A 21,656-nucleotide genomic window follows, 5' to 3' on the forward strand; every position below is an offset into this window, starting at 1 on the left:
TGTTTTTGTCCACCAGCCTTGCCTTGCGGTCCGTGAACACTGCATGTCTTTTGGGCCGTTATTCCCATACACTGTGAGACATGGTTCGCGAGTGCTGTCACCGGTCCCAGAGGAGGCAAGGGCTGTACTATCTCAGACTGTTGCCAAATCAAAGAGACGCAGCAAAGTTCATAGTACGTTGCGGAATGGACACAGCCGACTCTCTAGCTAGAGCGGATTCATCCAGAGCTGCCCTGAGGTGCCACGCCTGGCTGAGCACGTCTCACTTTTCAGGGAATGTCAAAGCTTCCTTGATGGACATGCCCTTTGATGGCACCTGGCTCTTCGGAGACAAGGCAGACTCTGCTCTCAAGCATTTCAAGGATTTTTGGGCTACGGCCAGGTCCTTGGGCCTTGTGGCGACCCCGCTGTCACCCCCATTCTTCTTTTCGCCCCTATCAGGACTACGGAAGGGGCCTCCAACTGCGTATATTCCTGACCAGCCACCGTGTTTCGTATGCTGCCCAGTCTCTTTGTGGCCAAGGGTGCAGGATCAACCGACCTCGTGGATCAGAAGGCCAGTAGTCTGGAAAGTCTGCCGACAGACATTACTTGCGATTCACAGTAGGCCACAAGCACTTTCAGTTCTCTGTGCTCCCCTTGGGCCTTGCCAGCACCCCTCAGGTGTTCACCAAGTTGATGGCCATGTTAGCGGCTCATCTGCGGTGATCAGGGTTTTCAGTCTTCCCCTATCGCGACGACTGGCTGTTGAAGGAAGCTCGCCCCAGGCTGTCGTCTCTCACCTCCGGACTACGACGGACCTCATGTGTTTGCTGAGATTCCCTGTTAGACGCTCCCTTTCATCAGATCTGTTCTGGGCACAGTGCAGTTTCAGGCTTATCCTCCCGAGCGTCTAGTACAGGATATTCAGGCTATGATACTGATGTCTCAGCCTCTATCCTGGATTTCGGTGGGAATGACTCTAAGGCTGCTGGGCCTCATGCCTCCTGTATCCTGCTGGTGACACATGCCAGATGGCATATAGGGCTCTACAGTGGGACCTGAAGTTCCAGTGGGCGCAGCATCAGGGAAATCTTTCTGACAAGGTCCAGATGTCGGAGGGGACTGCAAAGGATCTGCAGTGGGGGTTGATGAATCGCAATTGGGTCAGATGCAGAGAGGGATCTAACAGTAGTGATAGATGCGTCACTCCTGAGATGGGGCAACCATCTGGGAGCGGCACGGATCAGAGGCATCTGTTCTCCGGTGGTGTACGGACTCCACACCAACCTGGTGGAGCTCTGCGTGATCAGGCTAGCTTTGGAAGCATCTTTCCTCTCTCAAGGTAATGCAGTTGTTCACGGAGAATACCTCCACCATGTGGTACTGCAACAAGTAGGGCAGGGAGGGTTCGTGGACCCCTTCTCAGGAGGCTCTGCACCTCTGGACATGGCTGGAACGTCAGGGCATATCCTGGGTGGTTCAACATCTGGTGAGTTCTCTGAACGTCAAAGTGGACAAACTCAGCCGTCAATGCCTGGTCGATCACGAATGGTGCCTCCATTCAGAGGTGGTACAAGGTCTCTTTCAGTAGTGGGGAGAGCTTTGGTTAGATCTGTTCACCTCCAGAGAGAACCTGCAATGTCAGCTGTTTTGCACGTTGGAGTTTCCAAGGCAGCACTCGCTCGGCAACGCTTTTCATCGCGTGTGGAACTCAGGCCTCCTTTATGCCTTTACACCAATACCACTTCTGCCCAGAGTTCTCAAGAAGATCAAGAATGACCGGGCCCAAGTCATTCTTGTGGCTCCGGACTGGGCACAAAGAGTATGGTATCCTGAGCTCTTGAGCATAGCCACCGATCCTCCAATCAGACTTTCCCTTTGGGAGGATCTTCTGTCACAGCAGTTGGGAATGGTTTTCCACCCGAACCTGTCCAGTCTCCACATTCTTGCATGGAGGTTCAGCAGTGGCAGTTGACAGCTTTTGACCTTCCACCCAGGTCTGCAATGTTATCTTGGCAGCCAGGCGTCCCGCCACCAAAACGGTATACGCATGTAGATGGAACAAAATTTTGGCATGGTGTACAGACAAGTCTGTTGACCTGCCCCCATCTCCGCTCCTCTTTCTGAGGTTCTTTTGTTTATCCTTTCTCTGGCCCAACAGGGCTGTGCTTTCGGCACCCTCAAGGGTTATTTGTCTGCCATCTTGGCTTTTTTCCGATTGCCTGTTCAACCTCTTTGTTTAAATCTCCCATTGTGGGATGATTTCTTAAGGGTCTTACCCTTCTCTTTCCTCCTTCCCCATTCATAATGCCCCAATGGGATTTGAACTTAGTTCTTACCTTTCTGATGTGTGCTCCATTTGACCTACTTAACAACTTCCCACTTCAACTGCTTACTCTGAAAACAGTCTTCCTAGTAGCTATTACCTCTGCCCGCAGAGTGAGTGAGTTGCAGGCTCTTTCTTCAAAGCCACCTTTCATCTCTATCCATCCTGACAAGGTGGTGCTTCGTATCAGGGCCTCCTTTCTACCTATGGTGGTCACACCCTTTCATATAGGCCAATCCATCAATTTGCCTACTTTTTACACACCACCACATGCTTCTAATGAAGAGAAGAGACGCCACCATCTGGAATCAAAAAGAGCATTGGCGTTCTATCTTGATCATACCAAAGTGTTCCGGGTGGATGATCAACTCTTTGCAGGTCATGTGGGTGCGTAGAAAGGTCGTACGGTGCAAAAAAGAACCATCTCTTGATGGGTTGTTCTCTGCATTCAAATGTGCTATGCATTGGCTAAGAAGCAACCCCCAGTGGGCTTGCATGCTCACTCTGATAGAGCAATAGCTGCAGCCACTGTGTGAGCACGCGGAGTTCCACTCCTGGACATCTGCCAGGCAGCAACGTGGCTGTCCTTCCACACATTTACCAAACACTACTGCCTGGACAGTCAGGTCTGAAGGGACGGGTACTTTGCCCTTTCTATCTTGCAGGACTTCCTCAAATGATCTTGGTTCTCAGACCCTCCTCTGAGGAGGGTATTGCTAGAGTATCTATTCTAAGGTAAAGAATCTGCAACTAGAAGTCTCAATCTGATGAACAAGTTACTTACCTTTGGTAACAAATTATCTGGTAGAGACCTATTCTAGTTGCAGATTCCTTACCGACCTACCCATCCTCCCCACTCTGCGAACTAGATTTCGAGGGACAGGGACTTCCCTTTCAGGGTCCTAGTTCTGGCTCACCAGGGTCAGTGTTCTTCATGGCTGCACACTTCTGGCGTGGAAAGTTGTGAAAAGAAACTGACATCAGTGTGACGGGATGGCGCCTATATCCGACCCGCAACATCATATTCAGCGACCACAACACCAACAACGTCATATCCAGTGACCACAACGTCACTTAATGGCGCTCAGGGTACTGCTCGAAGAAAAATCTCCGGATCCAGACTGACGCTTGGGAGAAATTCCAAGGTAAGGAATCTGCAACTAGAATATGTCTCTACCAGCTAATTTGTTACCTAAGGGAAGTAACTTGTTTGATGTACTCATGTTGTAATAGTAATTTAGGATTACGGGAGCATTTTTGCAGTGGTTGTTTGGTAAAGTGGTCACCAGGGACAGTTTTGGTGATGAAGAGCAAAGGAAGGTATAGGATGTCAGCATAAGACTGTGTTTTGCTCTTGCCAGAGATGGAGAGCTGCTGATCTTGCTGTTACACTTCGTTGTACAGCAGGGGTATCCACTGTTAGTTTGTCTTAGTGTGAAGCATGGCTGAAGAATATGTTGAGAGTAACTGTGAGGCTCTTATCCATCTTTAAGAGCTCTGGAATGAGAGTGGCGTTTTTGAAGACCAACGGAAGGATAGAACTGATGTGACAAAACATGGAAAAGGACTTATGGATTTGATGATCACAGAGGAAGAGTGCTTCAAAGAGCCCCCTTATCTAGAGCATTGCTGTATGTAACAGGGAGCTGGAGATGCTGCATAATTTAAGCAAATTATGTAACCACCCTTAAACTGGAAAAAGACTTGTGCACTAGGGCCGAAGTCCTTTTTAAGAAGAGGAAGAAGAACCAACAAACTGCTTCCCATCCTTTAAGAAAGCAATCAAGAACCATGTAATATTTTGTGAACACCTCTTTATTTTATTTAAGTGAAGTCAGGCTGTTCTAACCTTATATCACCTAGGGCCAGATTTAGATGTTGGCGGTACTACCACCAAGCCGCATCAGCTGCGGGCCCAAAAATACCATCACGTCAGCAGTCTCCTGCCCGTCATATTTAGATGTTAGCGGTTGGAAAACAAACCGCTGCTGCAGCGGTTTCCCATTGCTAGCTGATTGGATTCCACCGCCGCAAGGCTGGCGGTGTATTGCCGACCTGATTTAGATGTTCCCCCTGTACCTGCAGTGTTGACGGTGGCGGTTTAGCGACAGAGGGGGGTATCCCATTGGATATATGTGTTGATATAGGTGTGTTGCATACAATGTATGCAACTACCTATGTCAACACACATTTTAACCTCAACAAAAAATAAATAAAAACATACTTACATGTATGTTGATGTTCGGGTCGCGTTCTACGGTAAAGCGTCACCCCTTCGTGTACATGTCTCATGTATTGGTCACTTTCATGTTCGGCGACGAGGGGGTCAGTGTCATTTGTGCTCCGGTGTCAGCAGCATTTACAGGGGTCCTCCGGTCATGTTCATATTGAAAAGGTACAGGAAAACAAGGTCGAAGGAGTGTTTTCACCCCTTTTCTCCTCCAATTCGCCAGCATTGGGTTGGAGGTTTCCCTGCCTCAGTTGACCTGGTGAGAAGGCAGATCGGAATCTGCTCAGCAGGGACACTGGCTGTAGTCCTGCAGCTGGCCACTGTTTCCCATTACTCCGTCGACGCGGGATCCCAAGCCTGGCAGAGTCAGCGGGACTGTGCCGGTCTTTCGTCGACGGTCCTGCCAGCATCTAAAAAGGGCTAGCAAACTGCCAAGTCGGCAGGCGGAAAATCTGTTGAAAAATGAACGGTGGGACGGTTACCGCCAACATCTAAATCAGTCCCCTAGACTGATTTAGACAGCACTTCCTAATAGCGGTTTTGAATGTGATGCTATATACGAGGAATCCTTTTGCAGTTCAGCCAAAAACATACATTTCTCCTGAGGTAATATTACAGTAGTTAGAGGAACAGAGAGTTCAAATGCAGTTAAACTCCAGGTTCCAAATTGTGAAACTTTTTCTGCATACACTGATGTATTCAGAGCAAAAACACAGCAGAAACTGAAAGCCAAAGTGCAACTAAGAGAGAATGTAAAACAGAGAAATCTACCTCATGTTCTAAAAGGAATTAGAAAAGCATTGGTGTCCTTTTGGGATAAGTGCTTCTGAAGCAATGAGCAGAAGTCATCATTTTCACCCTTGTATTATAACGTCTACACAGCAGACCATGGTAGGTTTCACAAAGGATAAAACACCATTATGAAGTTCACAAACAATTGTTTGAAGATGTTCAAAAATGGCAGTGCATGTGAAAATGCTATCTTCAGAATTTCACAAGCCCAAGACAATTTGTAGCCGTACCAGCAGCATGCAAAAGTTAGTAAAACACTTATAAAGCTGAAGAAGGATCTGATGGCTCAAACCGCTGCCTTGGTGCAAGAATATCTTCAGTTGTTTGTAGTTGATGGGCAGAGGTGTTTGGATTGTGTGTTAGAACAGCGGCAAAAGTTTCACATTCAGACTAAGGTAAACTGATCTAGTTGGAAGACACTATTAAGGTATTGGTGCCTGTGCCTTTTTTAAATACATGCATTGTGAAAATTCAAGAGTACAAGAAAAGAATTGCGAGCTGTCATGCCAACAGGGATAGCTCACATCCAGAGACTTTATACATCACAGCCTCTGATTAGGCCGGGTGAATTGTATGTCATGGTATTCAAATAGTTGGAAGAAAAGTCTGTTAAGAGCTAGCAATCCAACACACTGGGTAAATCCTGAGTTTGTGCATTTGGTCCTGCCACTCATTTAACCAAAGCCCATGGTCTTGAGACTGAGCTATCTTCCTTTGGTCAAGACAAGATTGATAAGGATTAGGGATGGAGAACTCTTCAGTGAACAGAAAATGAAGATACCATCTGAAAGTGAATACCAGTACAACATGGAAATGACACAGGGAGGATTTTTTTGAGTGCTTTGGATTTTTTTAATAATGCATTGCTTCTGTAACTAGGGTGTAAATGTATATTTGTGCTTGTGTAGCTGTTTGACCAGTTGACTGTGTAAATTAAAACATAAAATAGGAAAAAAAGAAAAGAATTAGGAGATTAGGATGCCCGTCAGAGGTTCCTGGAGGGTGTTATTTTATGGTCGCTGATTGTAGCATTTTGGGCCTCCCTTCAATTTGGACTTACTTTATGGTGGCTTAATGTAAGACGCTAATCTTCCTGTGCAGCAATCGCAAACTCAGTTTCTGACTAATTAGAAGAATGTACATCAAGCTGAGAAACCTTTAGCTTTCTGTAATGCTCTGTTTATTAATATGTTTTCCTAGTATGTAACTCTTTCGCAGAAATCTTGGGCAGAGAATCTGAACTTTCAGTCTGATTACAGGCATTTATGAACTGGAAAGAATATATAATTTTAGTGTGCATTGCTTTGGTTCCCCAATTTGATTTAAATTGTGGAAATTTAGATTTCTCATATTGCTTCATAGGATTTTTTTGCGTTACATTCCTTTTGCTTTAATTAAATAGTGTTTGCTGCTTGCAGAAAACGCTAGGCAAATTATTGCTTAGTGCAATATGATGTTCTAGTTAATACGTTACCTTGGGGGCTTCCTAAGAAAAATGGAAATATATGGGGGTTGAAAGCTGAAGGTGCAAGCGGCATTCCAATTAAACAAGACTGATAGAAGCGGCAAGTCCAAGATGTCAGCAAAGGACAGGCATAAAGATAGAGGAAATAAAAAGGAACAGTATTTATCAAGATGTTAAAGCTAACCTGGGAGCTGTGAGGTATTGTGATGCTCATTGAATGAAACTGGTAAACAGTACACACAAACAGCTATGTGGAACAACTGTGAAAGTGTGTGTTGATGTCACGCCTGATAATGCTGATTGGAACTTAGCAGCTGTTTCCGATATCTGCTTCTATTGTGGAGTAAAAGCAGTTTTTTATTGTTTACAGGCAATACCTATTGTGAAAGAGAAAAAAAAAATCTTCAACATTTCATATACCCGCTTACTTGTTTCTTTTTTATATAATTTGTAATTTTTGTAACAGACAGATTCATGCCGTCCCCTGTTAATATTGAGCAACAAGGTAAATATTGATAAGCAGACGAATCTAACAACTACAAACTGGTAAACATATACCCAGAGAAGTAGCTGAAATCTCAAATTTGTCCAGCAGCATTTGTTTTAGGCTTAGTGAAACTGCCTCTAAGATCATAAAAAGCATTGGGTTTAGTATGAGATTTGGAACATTTTGTGGAGTCAGAGATACATGCTTGCTGCACCGGGCTACAGTACCTTAAGTTGTTACTAGAGGTACCACAGGCTTCCACCACTGCTCCCCTCAAGCCCAGGAACGCAGAGAATTGTGAACGGACCAGATGCCCTTAGTGGCCTCTGATAGAAATTGTGTTTCTGGTTGGTTAGGGTATGCACCTAAGCCAGGGAGAACCCACCACTCTAGCCAGAGTACACCACAAAAGAGACACCACACATAATTATATAAAGATATAGGTTTTATATTGTAAGTATAGATCATGGACCAAGAACATCTTACATCTTAGATACTGTACACAATAAGCAATTGCTGAAAGGTAGTACTTGTTATCCTAACATTGCAGATATATAACAACTCATCAGGGAATGAAAGGCATCAGTAGGACACGTAAGTTACCAAGTGTCACCCTAAGAACATGGGCCCACAGGGATAATCCCCCAGTTCTTCTAGAGGATGCCATAGCCCAGCAGGGTTACAGAAATCTTTATGGGAATGCTCATATTATAATGTTAGTTAGAGGCAATAACCTTTATGACCAAGAATTTCCACATGCTCACAAAAAAATCCCTCGGTCATAGGGCGACAGGACATCTGCACCCCTATTAGGTGAAATACAGTAGATTTCCTGAGCTCTCGTATTAGGAAGGTGTCCGGCCCTAAGACACAGAATACCGGCGGCTCAGTGCTCTTTTTAGGTCTTATACGGCAGTTGGGAAAGCTCAGCCGGTGTCCTCAAAACACAGATGCCGGAATTCTGCTACTGTCCCATCGGCGACCCCTCCGAGGCTGGTGGGTTGTATCTCTTCAAGTCATGATCAGCGCCACCCATTAAGGTAGGGCAGAACGGAGATATGGCTTCCCCTGGGCTCCTGGATCAAGAAAATGCCCCAGCTTCGTGTCCTCAGGGGAGGGGAGACTCCTACATGCTGACAGTTTCAGCAAGAAGACTTTGCGGGGTCCTCCCAGCGTGTCGAGTGAATGAAGAAGCAGCTGCCTGCGAACGCTTGGGGCAGGAGTTGTTGTCAACAATCACAGGGACTTGGACCTTCCTCAAGACTGGCCACCTTCAAAGGAGTGCGGCACGGCCAAATTTCCTCAGTGTTTTGTTTTTCTTGTTGGCAGCAGCATGGCTTTTGGAAGCAGCATCAACCTTGAACCTCTGCTTTGGCCTCGGCAACATGTTGGAGGAAAAGACAACTCCTCGGCTCACTCTAGTGCTGTCTGTGTGGCGCGGGTCGCCAAACGGCACCCCAACCCCGGCCAGCTGTAATTACTCCTTGGAATGTTGGAGGAGCGCCGGTCAAGCCAGGGCAGTGCCTGTCCTGGGTGAGGCACTAGTCTTGGCAATACAGAGGGCCCATAGCACTCTCCCAGAGACTAATAACTAGCGTTTCACCACGCGCTGAGGTGAAAAAAAAGATTGTGCCCACCAAATGCAGGCCGGGCCCAAGATTGTAGTGCTGCAGCCCATGCCCATAAACCAGACATGGAGCGATTCACAAGGCTCTCCACTTGCTGATATGAAAGTTGCAGGGCAGGCCTCCAAGCCCTGGGTGAGCACTGGGATGGGATGCACAAGAGTTGCAGAAAGCAGGTAGACCAGCACTGCAAAACCAGCAATCTTTGAGGGCGATCTCTCCTGGAAGTTCCACAGGGCCTAGTGCAACGAAACTCAGGTGGCACCCAGCAGCAGGGCAACAAACAAAAAAAGCAATGCAGTGAGTCCTTTATGCCAACCAGCCGCAACAAGTACCAGGGCAGCAATAGAAGAGCAGTTCAGATGAGTCCTTTTGTGCAGCTCAGCAATCCTTCTGACAGAGGTTCAGCAAAAGTGCTCTAAAATCATGGGGTCAGAGACTCAAAAATGTCTTTGAAGAAAGGGGTTACTTCAAAATAACCCTTTTTAAAGTGAAACACAACCCCCTTTCAACCTTCAACCCAGCCCTGTCTCCAGACTTCAGAAGAGGGTAATCAGCACACTGTGAGGGCAGGACACAGCCTATTGACATGTAAGGTGTGAATGACCCTCCCTTTCCATAGCCCAGGATGACTATCATTCTGTAGATGCCTCTTCTATTACACCTAGTCCCTCCTCTGTTGTAGTTGTCTAGAAAGTATGCACCAAGTGGATCTGTCACTCTGCCCTAGACGTGGATTAGAGTCACCTGCAAAGCACTTAGAGTTATAAGCACAAAGACATGCCCACTTTCTAAAAGTGGCTTTTCTAAAATAGTATTGCAAAATTCAACTACATTAGTAAAAAGGATTTCTCAGTACCATTCCAAACATACCAAACATGCCCATGCTACTCCTCACAGATCAGAAATTATCACTTACACATATATAAGGGAATTCCCAATGCTATCCTATAAAAAGAGCAGCCCTCTCAGTAGTAAAAAACTAAATAGGCTGTTGGTCACTACTAGGACACGTATAACATATACGTACATGTCCTACCTTTTCTATACACAGCACCTTGCATATAGGAGTAGCTAGGGCCTACCTTAGGGGTGACGTAGGTGAAGTAAAAAGGGAGTTTAGGCCTCTGCAAGTAGTTTGAATTGCCAAGTCAATGTGGCAGTACTGCACATGCAGGCACTGCAGTGGCAGGCTTGAGACAAGTTTGAAAGGCTACTTCTGTCTGTGGTCCAAACAGCTTGAGGCCCGCTAGTAGCATTCCATTCACAGCCACCGGGTATATGGTATACCACTTTACGAGGGACTTACAAGTAAATTAAATATACCAAACAGGTGTAATTCAGTCATACCAAGTTCTAGGGGAGGGAGCACATGGACTTTAGCATTGATTAGTAATGGTAAAGTGCCCAGAGTCCTAAAGCCAACAAAAAGAAGGTCAGAAAAATAGGAGGAGAAAGGCAAAAAGTATGGGGAAAACCCTGCAGAAAAGACCATTTCCAATGGCCTCCTTTTGTTGAAAGTGGAAAGCAGAAATTCATAATGATGCTTTTATTTTCATCAGTGAGATCCTAGGGTGTGGATAAAAACACATGTGTCGTTATTTGTCAGCTATATAAAATGCGACTACTACTATTGTGACACCCTTAACTGTCCAGGGCATGTTTGGTTGTATAAGGGTATGGTGTAGTATGATCCACGAGGGAGCAGTTGGGTGAGGTATGTCAGATCCTGGCAATTGGTCTCGTTGTCTTGTGGCAAATGAGGCACTTACTTGTCTCCCACATTTAACTCTACTTAAAAGGTAAGTGTCAGAGATATATTGCACTTCATGCAGCTTCATTTTACCGGAAAAATATTTGAGTTATTGCCTCTAAGGAGTAGTATTCTGTTTTGCATTGTGGTTCACCAGTTTTGTGGTTGATGTGTGTTTTTTGAAGTTGCCTAGGTGTTAGGGTACAGAGGTTTGAAGAGCTTTGTTTTAACTGTGTTTCGGAAAGCAAGGTACTGTTCTAGTTTCTTTTTCTGTCTGAAAAGTGAGTTCCGCAACTTGCTGGTTTGGACTGTAAAGAGACCTTCCAAGAAGAGTTTTGCTAAAGCTTGGTACTTTCAGCTGTATCGGTGTGTTAGATCAGAGGCATCTTTTAGGGTGGTGGGTCAGCAGTGTTACCATTAACATGCTGGTCTGATTATATACTGTACGCAGTGTGCTGCGCAGAGTGCTCAGACTGAAATGTGGTGAGACACAGGAACCCAGTGCAAGGTCACATTGACTGGGGTGATGGGTTCCCATTGATTCAGGTGTAGAAGTAGTCTCGCTGCTGAATTTTAGACCCTCTGTAATTTGTTTAGGAGCGGCATCTGGGTTCCTAGATATAACATGTTCACGTACTCAAGGCAAGAAAGCACCAGCACAACTGTAACGTGAACTGTGTTGGGAGAAGCTAATTTGCATCTTCACTTTTGCAAGGCTAATGATGTTCGCTTGTGTTCTTTGTCCTAGATAAATATCAATATCCAAATGCTGATTTGTGATGGTGAAAGTTATTACTGAGTCTTGGAGTGCTTCTCTTGTATGGTTTGGAAGAAGTCACCCTAATATTTACAGGGAGTACTATTGATTGCATGTACAAACTAGATGTATGTCATGTAAGGAACAGCTGCTTACTACGGTGTGCAGAGCGGCAGCAACCAGTGTAAAGTGAGCAAATACAAAGAGAGGCCAGTATGAGCAGACTGGGAGCACTGGGCAGGGAGGTAGAACTATTTGGGCAAGCAAGGAGGGTGAGGATAGCACAGCGAGGGGGACGATAATTGGGGAAGAGAGAGGTGGGGCTTTATGTAGCAAATAGGATACTATGAGAGTTGGTTAAGGGTAATTGGGTGTGAGCAGGAAGTGTGTGAGACACAGGAGGGTAGCTTAGTCAGAACGATTGGGAGGGGGTGATCCTCAGATTTTCCAGCAATCACAATGGCTATATTGTAAAAAACAGTATACATACGGGCGTAACAGAGGTCCCCAGGGCGGGGGAGGGGGAGCCAAGCTCCAGGGGGCCCCCTCAGTACAGTACACTGTGCACGGTCGGCAGGCCCCTGACTGGGTCCATGAGGAAAGGGCCTCCTACAGGTATTTTGCAAGGGGGCCCCCTTAAGTTTTGTTACGCCACTGAGTATACAGGGACAGGGCGCATGAGACGGGCTTAGGAGTGGAAAGGGAGAGTAATGCTGCTTGGTAGGGGTGCTAAATGGAAGAAAACACAATATTTTGTAAATTTTCTAACATTTTTGAAGACTTTCAAAACACAGAATAGAGAGTGTCTGTGCGTTTTCGTCTGTCAGTGTGAAAAATCCTGGGAAAATCTGACAGACACCCCACCATACCGGACTAAAAGCACCTGTACCCAACTATTAATTGGAAAATACATCTGTTAGGGTGTGTAATACCACAAACGACCCCTCTGAAGCTACACCCCTGGGGAGACACAGGGATTGAGGATTAACTGAAACCCTGACCTGTCGCCAAAACCTAGTGAGAGCAGTAATGGAACAATGAAACATTTCATAATATCCCATGGGTTTGAAGGACAGATCTTTCAACCAATGGCAAACTTTGAAAGCCAACGTCTGAGGGGGCTGAAGAAGCAGTATTTATGTACTGCTTCTTATATATACTTTTTGCTGTATTGATGACATTAGGTCTTCCAAGCAACTAAAGCGTTCTGTAGTAAAAGCCTATAAACAACCTACCTTTTGCTGGACATTTGAGTCAAAAAATGATAATCTGGGCCTGCATACGATGAGGGCACGAGTGTGAAATGTATTACATGCCCTTTGGAGTATTTGGGGGAAATACTCTTTATTGGGGGCCTCTTAATCCTCATATCCATTTCTTCAGTACTTGTCAGAAGTAAAGTTATGGATCTTAAAAATGACAATGGATTGTTTTTGTTTAAATATTTTATAGTCCACTTATTCATCCACTAACTCTTGTGTGGGTTAGAGTAATTATGTTTTCCTTTACTCAGCAAGCAATTTTAAATCTAGCATGAGTTCTACTTGATGCTTTTATTGGCTCCTCTTACATAGGAAGAACTTGGCTGAGCTGGATGATATTCAGAGATACTTCAATCAGAAAATGACCATGTCTTTCCCCAGTATGACTCACAGCAGTCCACCTAAGCGTAATATGGAAGCAGTTAGAGAGCACAGGGAGCCTGCCGCCAGCTTTGAAGATACCGATGCTCAACAGCTCCTGCATAAGTCCCAAATGTTGGTGTCACAAGTGAACAATATGATAACGGGTAAGGCAACAACCTGCACTGGCTGCTACAATGTTTCCTAATTTTTGTTTGTACATTTTTTGTAAATCTGATCACAATTAGCCAACAGGAAGGTGCTCATATTGACTTTTCCATTCCTAGTCTTTAGGTTTTGCCAACCAATTTAGATCTCTTACATTTGTAGCATAAACCAAATGTTCAAGCTTCGGCCCTGTCGTCTGCTCAGTTCCTTGAAATTAGAACTTTAGGAACATTTTCTGAATGGAGCATATGCCTGGTCAACTGGTAGTGCAAAAATGTTTTTGAAAAAAACGGAATTTGTTTAGCAGATGCTTGGCTATTTAAAATGTAATTATAATATTTAAAAGAAATGTGAACTAACCTCACTGCTTTATCAGATCTCCAGGTTAAACCAAAAGACAACACCTCATCTTTCAATGTACAGGATTCCAACAACAGCAATTCAATTCTTAGACCGCCCATCAATGGGCAACGTGTGCTGAGTAGAGATGAGGGTCCCACAGTTGATCAAGATCGACCAGTGGCTGAAGTGGAAAATACAAGTACAGATAATCTTTGCTTCTCTTCATTTGAATCGTTGGACCTCAGGAGAGGTATGCTTAATGAGTTTCTTGATCAAGCAGATTTTGAAAACCAGAATCAGTTTCCAGACCTGCAGAACCATGGCAAGGATAAAGCTGAGACGCTGCTGTCATGCAGCGAAGAGGATTATGATGAAGATATCATTGAACCAATAACTCTAAATGAAGTAACAGCCTTCACTGACAAAACTAGCCCATGGTCCAGCATTATCTCTGAGGCCGAACCAGAAGCTGAAGCACTTCATTTCGATAGGAAAGCTAAAGAGTACCCACTAGCGAAAGCACTCTCCGAAGATGGAACTGTGAATAATCTTTTAGGCAGTGCATCACAGGATGACCATCAAAGCCTGCCTTCGCCCTCCAGGTCTAATGATTCTCCACTCATGATAGAGGGAACTGATTTTGGAGGCTCAGGTGATGACTTTGATTCTGGGTCAGAACCTTCCTCACTCCAGCACCGAGATTCGGATGATACTCTTAAAGGAGCTGGCACTAATTACAATCAACCTCTGAATGCTCATGAAGTAGAAGAAGCCAACGGCAATGCCTTTGAACCTGATTCTTTGCCTGTTGAATTTTTCCATGAATCAAATTCCAGAGACCCTGGTGAATTTCATGAGAGCAATATAAATACTCCAGGCCAGAGCATAATTTCCGATTTTTCAGAAAAGCTGGATGATAAAGAGTCAGACAAGGAAAAGAACTTTGGCAGACTTGAAAAATCTAAGTCTTTCTCCAGTGTGGAAAGCACTTCTCAAGTGGACTATGGACATCTGTCTGAAGAATTGGATAGCCATACTGAGAAATCTTCAGTGGAACTGTATCCTTTTTCATAATTTCATAAAAATAATTCATTTTTTGTAACCTATTTTTCTTTGTTTTTGAGTATTTTATCCTTAGTTATACGAGGTAAAACGTTGTTTTCAAATATACATGTATCACATGGGCGTACTGCCAGAGATTCTACTCTCAGACCTGGTACTAAGGAGGTTATGAATGCCTTGAAGGATTTGTCCTAGCACGTCTTAGGCCCCCTTCCTTCAGACTCATGGAACGTCTGAAGGACAGGCAAGGCGACCAGAACAAGATTGCCCAGAATGAGTCAAGCTCAGATTCCCAACAAGCTGCATTCCATTCCACCTGATTCCCATACCTTTTTCTTCTGATTGAGATGCTATGACATGTTTAATAGCTTTGAGGTACTTGAGATAATTTTCACACCCAGCTCCTTTCAACGGGCAGTTGGCTTCAGTTTTCCCTTGCACCTGCCCGTGCTGTTGACCAACGTCCTGTACAAATTTTGTGCCTGCACCATTTTTCCAAAGTTGAACTAGACTGCTTGTGCTTGCATTGCTTGGTGGGTGGAGTTGCCTGGCCTTAAAGCTTCATTTGGTATTCTCTCTTCTACATGGCTGTGTACAACCCGCTTCTTTTGTGGCTTTGCTTTTTTTGTTTTCAAGGAGGAACCAAAATGGTTTATATCCCAGACCTCCCTCCAGGTAATTTGCACTTCCTGTACAGTTTGCCCTGACAATTGTGGACCACTCTGTCACGTTTATCATGAAACATGTAGTCTCATCCTAGGTGCACAGGAGGAGGCACAATTGATCTTTGAGACACTTTGGCTGAAACAAGCGTGTCACATCAGCTTTGAAAAGAAAAAATGTGAGACCCATTCTGGGACCTTCCTGAATATTCCCTTTTCTGGAGTCCCCTGCACTTTTCTGAAAATTAGTTACTGGTTTCCACTACTTGACTCACTGTGCATTGTCCTCCCGGCTTTCTCACCGCAGAGCCCAAACCTGTGAGAGTCTGGAGATAGGGTCATAGGCCAAGGGCTTCGCTTATGACCCTATACAAATCTATTCAAGTCCTTTTTATCTGCAAATTGTCTTTTTCCTTCCAGCCTCAGCTACCTCACCAGCTGTTGTCCTTGGCCACAGGCTCTCCTAGTAAATGCAGCATTGGACGTATTGACCTGAGTGCCAGCATCCGACCCACTTCAGTCTCTCTATCTTCACCTCATGGGACCCCTGACTTGGTTTATGGGGACTGGGGTGATAACCAAGGTAATAAGACTGTCTTTAGAGCCATGTTTGTTCATGCCACCCAGAATAAAATAATGACTTCAATGTTGTAAAAGGAGGCCATGTCCACTTCTTGTAAAGTCCTGTCTGAGACGTCACTCCAAACCAGTATTATGTTATAGAAACTATTTCACAGGTGTCTGTGAAATAAGGTGTTTCATCATCATCAATACATCCCCCAAACGAATCTGCAGAGCTATTACATTATCAGGGCTACCCGTAATGTGTGGCATGGAGGACTAGCTTATGCAGAAAAGTTAGTTAAATTATGCTGCAAAAATGTGGGACATTTTCGGTCAGTATTACTCTTATCTATTAAAGACAGAAACAATGCTTTTGGTTAAAACTGCAAAATTTGCTAATTATGTGGCAGATTGTATGGCAAATGAAGTAAATCCTTATGTATACAGTAAATGATGCAGCCACATAATATCCTAAATCTACTGACACAATTGCCCGTTGTTGTATTAATGTTTTTTTCATGAAAAGTAAACTACAAACATTGCCCTTTGTTATCTGCACGTTGAAGAAAAGTTTTTTTTCTCCAACTATCTACCCGAAAATCAAACATTCCATGTGTAATATGATCCTGTATTGTCATCGCAGGGTTCTGGTGACCTATACAAACCCTTCTGACTTCGACCTCGTGGTTTACCATATCACTAGAGCCCCACAGTGGCAATATTTTACTCAGTTACCCTTCATCTACCCTATAATATTTAAATAAACACTGTAAAATCAGAATTCTAAAAACACTGTCCCACACTGCACTTTATGTTCCCATTTTCATACGTGTTAAGCCTATTTCATGATGTCAATTAATATAAAGAACGCATGATAGCACTTTTAATGTGGTTCTGTAATGCCATCATGGGGTTCAAGTGACATTTATAAACCAGTTGACCTTTGACCTCATTGTTTATGTTGACACTAGAATCCCCGGATGACAATACATAATACATAGTTGCCAGTTATGTATTTTGTATATAGTCACTGAAAAAAACAGAATTAAAAACGGAGTTATGGGTCTGGCCAAATATGCAAAAGCAGTGGATTTCACCAGTTATGATAAGCAACACACTCAGCTCAAGCCACTCGCAACTTTGGTAGTCATTTTGTAACATACGTTTTAAGGTTCTCCATCAATTTTAGGGGTCCAGCATTCCAACAGACAGCTTGATTAGATTGTTGAGTGATAGATTCACTGCCCTGTGGCCTGTCAGCTACTCTACCACTGAGCAGCTATATATGATTTCGACTCAATCGCAGTCCGGTAAAACTAGAAGTGCAGTGCTTTATAAAGTGGATTAGAGGCTATCTCCGTTTGGGCAAAACATGCCTGTTGTACTAGAAGGATTAGAATCTTTGGGCCAGCTATACCAAACACTGTTTGCAAAATACTGGTCACAAATTGCGACCAGTATTTTTGCAATTATTGTGTTAGTTTACAAAAAGACCTATAAACTAATTTGTTCGCAAAATACCAAATTCTAATGGTCACAGTTCGACCTACCTCATGAACATTAATGATGTAGTTTGCAAATTGCGATCCACCACAATTTGCTGCCATCACAAGGATGGTGGCCTGCTAGGGTCAGGAGACCACCATTTCTGTGATTGCTTTTAAATAAAGCACTTTTTTATACAGCCCGTTTTCCCTGGAGGAAAACAGGATATGTTTAAAAAAAATTTTTTTAATGTTACCATATTTTTTTTAAGACTAGGCAGTGGTCCATTAGGGACCCCTTCTCATTTGCAAACGGGCCACAACCACTTTTGTGTAGTCATTAAAGTATTAATATTTTGCGACCAGCCGCAAAACATTAATGCATCCCATTCAGTATGATTATTTGGAAAGTATACCCTAAACATGCCCCTTCCAAATTGCAATTTGGTATGTATCCACAAACCTAAATTACGATTTGGTAGCGTTTTACTGAGCTGCAATTTGTGTTTGATGCATTCCAAAAGGTAACTTTGCAGATGAAAACAGTCTGATTTTGCAAATCGGACCATTTGCAACCGCAAAAAGCCTTAGTACATCTGGCCCTTTATCCCTAAACCTCATTCCACTAGTTTCCAGAATGTTCTCCAAACTGAGGTGGCCCTGCAGCTCCTACCACGGGGTAGCTACCATTAGTGCTGCTGGTAACCTACTAATCGGGGAATTAGTTGCTCCACATAATCATAATTTGAAAGGCTAAGCCACAGTGTTAAACTGGTGACCGTGAAGATGGTCTTTACATTTTCTATTTCTTTGGCTTTTCGCTTTGGGGGCTCATGCCTTCAGTTTTTAGCCAACCCCTTCTTAGTTTTTCATTGGTACATGATTGACTCTGGATACACTCCTATTTTCTGCCTAATAACCAGGAAATTGTGCTCCCTTTCTGTTTCCAAATTGGTCTTTCTGTGCCTAGATGATGCTGCATACTCTGTTAGATTTTGCTTGGGTGTTGCTGGAACAAGGCAATGGTTTTTGTCATAGGGCAGTCAGTTGGTCATTCTCCTGGCAAAAGGATTTTAAGGCTCTAAATACCCGGGTGATGGCTTGTGTCTCTCAGTATTACAGTATTCCAGCCTTTTGGACATCATCCACGAAGCAGTTACATCAGCTGCTCAGCATGCTTTTACAAAACCAGCCTGGTGAGCATTTGTGCATGTGCTGATGCTCAGTTGGGGCAGGCTTTTCTTAGGGACGTGTACAGCTGAATTTTCCTGCACATAAAGATGCCTCCCCCCTTCAAAATGTCATGCTTTTGTGTTTCCCATTGGTATGAAGGAAGGAAGACTCAGACATACCAGTTGGTACAAGTTACTCGCTACAGCAACTTTTTAGCTAATAGTTCATAATGTGCTGTTACATCCAAAGAACCTGCAACCACCCCTCTGTTCGTACTGTGTGAAAGAGTAGACTGGCGGAACCGTGCATGTTATGGAATGTGAGCAGAGCCCGTGTTGCATCTGTTCCATGCTCCCAAATAATGTAAATATTAACCTAGTTAGTAAGTTTCTGGTTGTCCTGTCTGCAGTCTGGAATATGCCATGATTCTGGACGGAGATGCGCTAATAACTCCCATACTGGTAATCCATATGTTCAAGTGACTTATACGCTTCCACTGATTTAAAAGTCCTACTCTCACATAAAATGTAAATCTAGCCATGAGAATGTTCACGAAACATCATTGTCACCATTCGAAAGGCATTTCCAGAAATTAAACACTTTGAAGCCCATGGGTAACATTATGGATATGGCACAAAGCTCCATTCTGCACTGAGGGGCACACTTAAGTCGGTGCATCAGGCGCCGACTAGGACAGTGTGTCACATTTCAGCAAGTACTCTCAGTGCAGACATGAACTCATTCCTTCACTCTTCCCAGACCCTCTTGAAATCCGACTTGTGCTCACTTAAGTCAACATCTATAATATTGATGTCAGTGAAGCAAGTTTAAAATACCTAGACAGGCTCTAGCTTTTTTTCATTACAATATTCTATTTCCCTAAACACAGTTACCGAGAATGATATTGTACTTTCATGGTAACCAATCATTGTCCTTTTCCTAGCATTTTACTTGGGTCACATACATCCAGTTAGTGCTGGACTTTTTTTACCCAAAGTTTCCAACTGCCTCCAGTATGTCTCACCCCTCTTAAAATCACCCAGCTTTCGTCTCAGATCTCATGTTAGATGTCCATCTATATTGGCCACACTGATGGCGTGGTGTGCAGCGTTCTGTAAGTTGAGGTGACGCTTTTTGAAAGGACCCTGCATGCATTTAGAATTCAGATTTCATCCTTGCATAACTGTTTGCACAATTTGTGTTTGTTTGTTTTTAAAAACTTGCCATCCAGGAGGTTGACAGTGTGCATACATCTATGGAATACATGTATGGAAAGTGGCCTAGCTCAGTGTCTTTTTCCTTAATCATACTTTCTCATCAGATCTGATCCACTGCTTGTTCCTAACTTCTTTCTTCCACCCCAACATCTGGAAGCCTCCATGAGAATGCTCAATGTTCCATCCACCCTTTCGTCTACTCGCAAAGTAAGTGCAGGAGATGCATGTTTTTCTTTGGGTTTTGTTTAGCATCAACCTGGAATACAAACAGAAGTTCAGCAAAAGGTGTGGTATTGTAGTGAATGCACTAGCATGCTTTGACACTGTATGAACTATTAATGCCCAGCGTGTTATGAGGTTGAGCTGGCTCCCGCTCAGCGATAGACAAATTGTCCATGCAAATCTGTCTTTACCATATTCCCATTTTAAATAGATATGGCTTGCATGTTATTCCAGGGATCAACTCGCAATGTACAGGCAATTACTCCCACACTTGCTGTGTCCGATCTTGATACAGGTGCTACACTGGTTTCTTTGACAATTCTATACTTTAAGATTATTTGTTTAACACAGAAATCCACAAAAAAGTATGTTTTGGATTATCTAGGTTCCTATAAGGTAGGTTAGTTAGAACACAAATGGCTGGGTGTAATATTCAACTGCTAGGAAGAAGAAATAAGGCCCTTTTTAGTTTGAGCTTAAGCGTACGACCTATTGTATACTTTTTAAGCATACTTCAGTGGGCTTAAAGCCATTTCATGTGCTCTTTTCAGTGTCATTTAAAAATCCTTTCTTGATAGTGGTCAGTCATGCCTGTTAGTCCCTTTTTTAGGTCGAGAGTAAGTGTTCGACCTTGTGTATACTTTTAGTATACTTCTTATGGCTTAAAGTGATCTAATTTGTTGGTTGCAGTCTTCTTTAAAAATTCTTGCTCGCTAGTGGCCATTTCTGCCTTTTTCTCCATCCTTTTTCTGTTTCAGAGCAGTGACCAACTACTGTATTATTCCACTTTGGTTTCTTTATTGTTGCTGTGATTGACTACTTTGGCATTTCTTTGTTGCTTCCTTTTCACTGTGGGTGTTTTAGGCTGGTACCTGCCTGCGTTTCATTGCAGCGTTCTGTTCCTCCCACCTTCTCCCATGTCGTTGACATTTGTTTTGGCTTTATTCCAGTGCTGCCCTTTTCTGGCTTCTGGGACATTTGCTTGAACATTAAGGGGGTTATTACAACTTTGGAGGAGGTGTTAATCCGTCCCAAATGTGACGGATATACCACCAGCCGTATTACGAGTTCCATAGGATATAATGGACTCGTAATACGGCTGGTGGTATATCCGTCACTTTACCGTCACTTTTGGGACGGATTAACACCTCCTCCAAAGTTGTAATAACCCCCTAAATCTTTAATAAAATGTAGCTCCTAGGCCTTGTTTTTTTAATGTTATTTTACCACTGCCCTTTCTTGTAGGATGGAGCTAAACCTAGAAGCAATAATGTGAAACTTGCAGAGCCTGGCATCTGGAGTATCTCTAGGGCCCCTCCCAACATCAGCACAGAGGACATTGCTTATCTCCTCTATTGGGGCCATAAATCTTCTCAGGCTGCTCTGCTTTAGTTAACTTCATTAGAGCTTTGTTGAAATGCAAGGCAAGAATGCTTGCAAGACTTTTCATTCTCTCAGTATAAAAAGAAAATACTTTTGAAGCCTTATTTTCCTATTTCTGTTCAGACGTTTACACAACTCGAGGTAGTGCAATCATCTTCTCATCCCTCCTCAAGACTCTAAAAGGATCTTTGTAGCTCAATATCAAGGGCAGGGGCTTGCCTACAAGCTATGTTGTGTTTGTGTATTTTCAGTTATTCTGCTCAGCTCACCTTGCGTTACCGCACTGTCTTCACTGTTTTGCATGTCAGCTAATGCTTTCTGTCTTATTCCTGTGGAATCC

At 43.7% G+C, this 21,656-nt stretch overlaps 1 protein-coding gene across 1 annotated transcript in view; it reads left to right on the top strand.

Moving 5' to 3' along the window:
- Positions 1 to 21,656, top strand: part of C2CD3 (C2 domain containing 3 centriole elongation regulator) — a 348,142-nt gene that overhangs the window by 213,185 nt on the left and 113,301 nt on the right. The window contains exons 30-32 of the mRNA XM_069203824.1: positions 12,992 to 13,206; positions 13,584 to 14,607; positions 19,816 to 19,918. Coding sequence (XP_069059925.1) covers positions 12,992 to 13,206; positions 13,584 to 14,607; positions 19,816 to 19,918 — 1,342 coding nt within the window. The remainder of the gene's footprint in view (positions 1 to 12,991; positions 13,207 to 13,583; positions 14,608 to 19,815; positions 19,919 to 21,656) is intronic.

This window comes from Pleurodeles waltl, chromosome 8 (genome assembly GCF_031143425.1).
Source record: "Pleurodeles waltl isolate 20211129_DDA chromosome 8, aPleWal1.hap1.20221129, whole genome shotgun sequence".
NCBI classification, from domain to species: Eukaryota; Metazoa; Chordata; class Amphibia; order Caudata; family Salamandridae; genus Pleurodeles; species Pleurodeles waltl.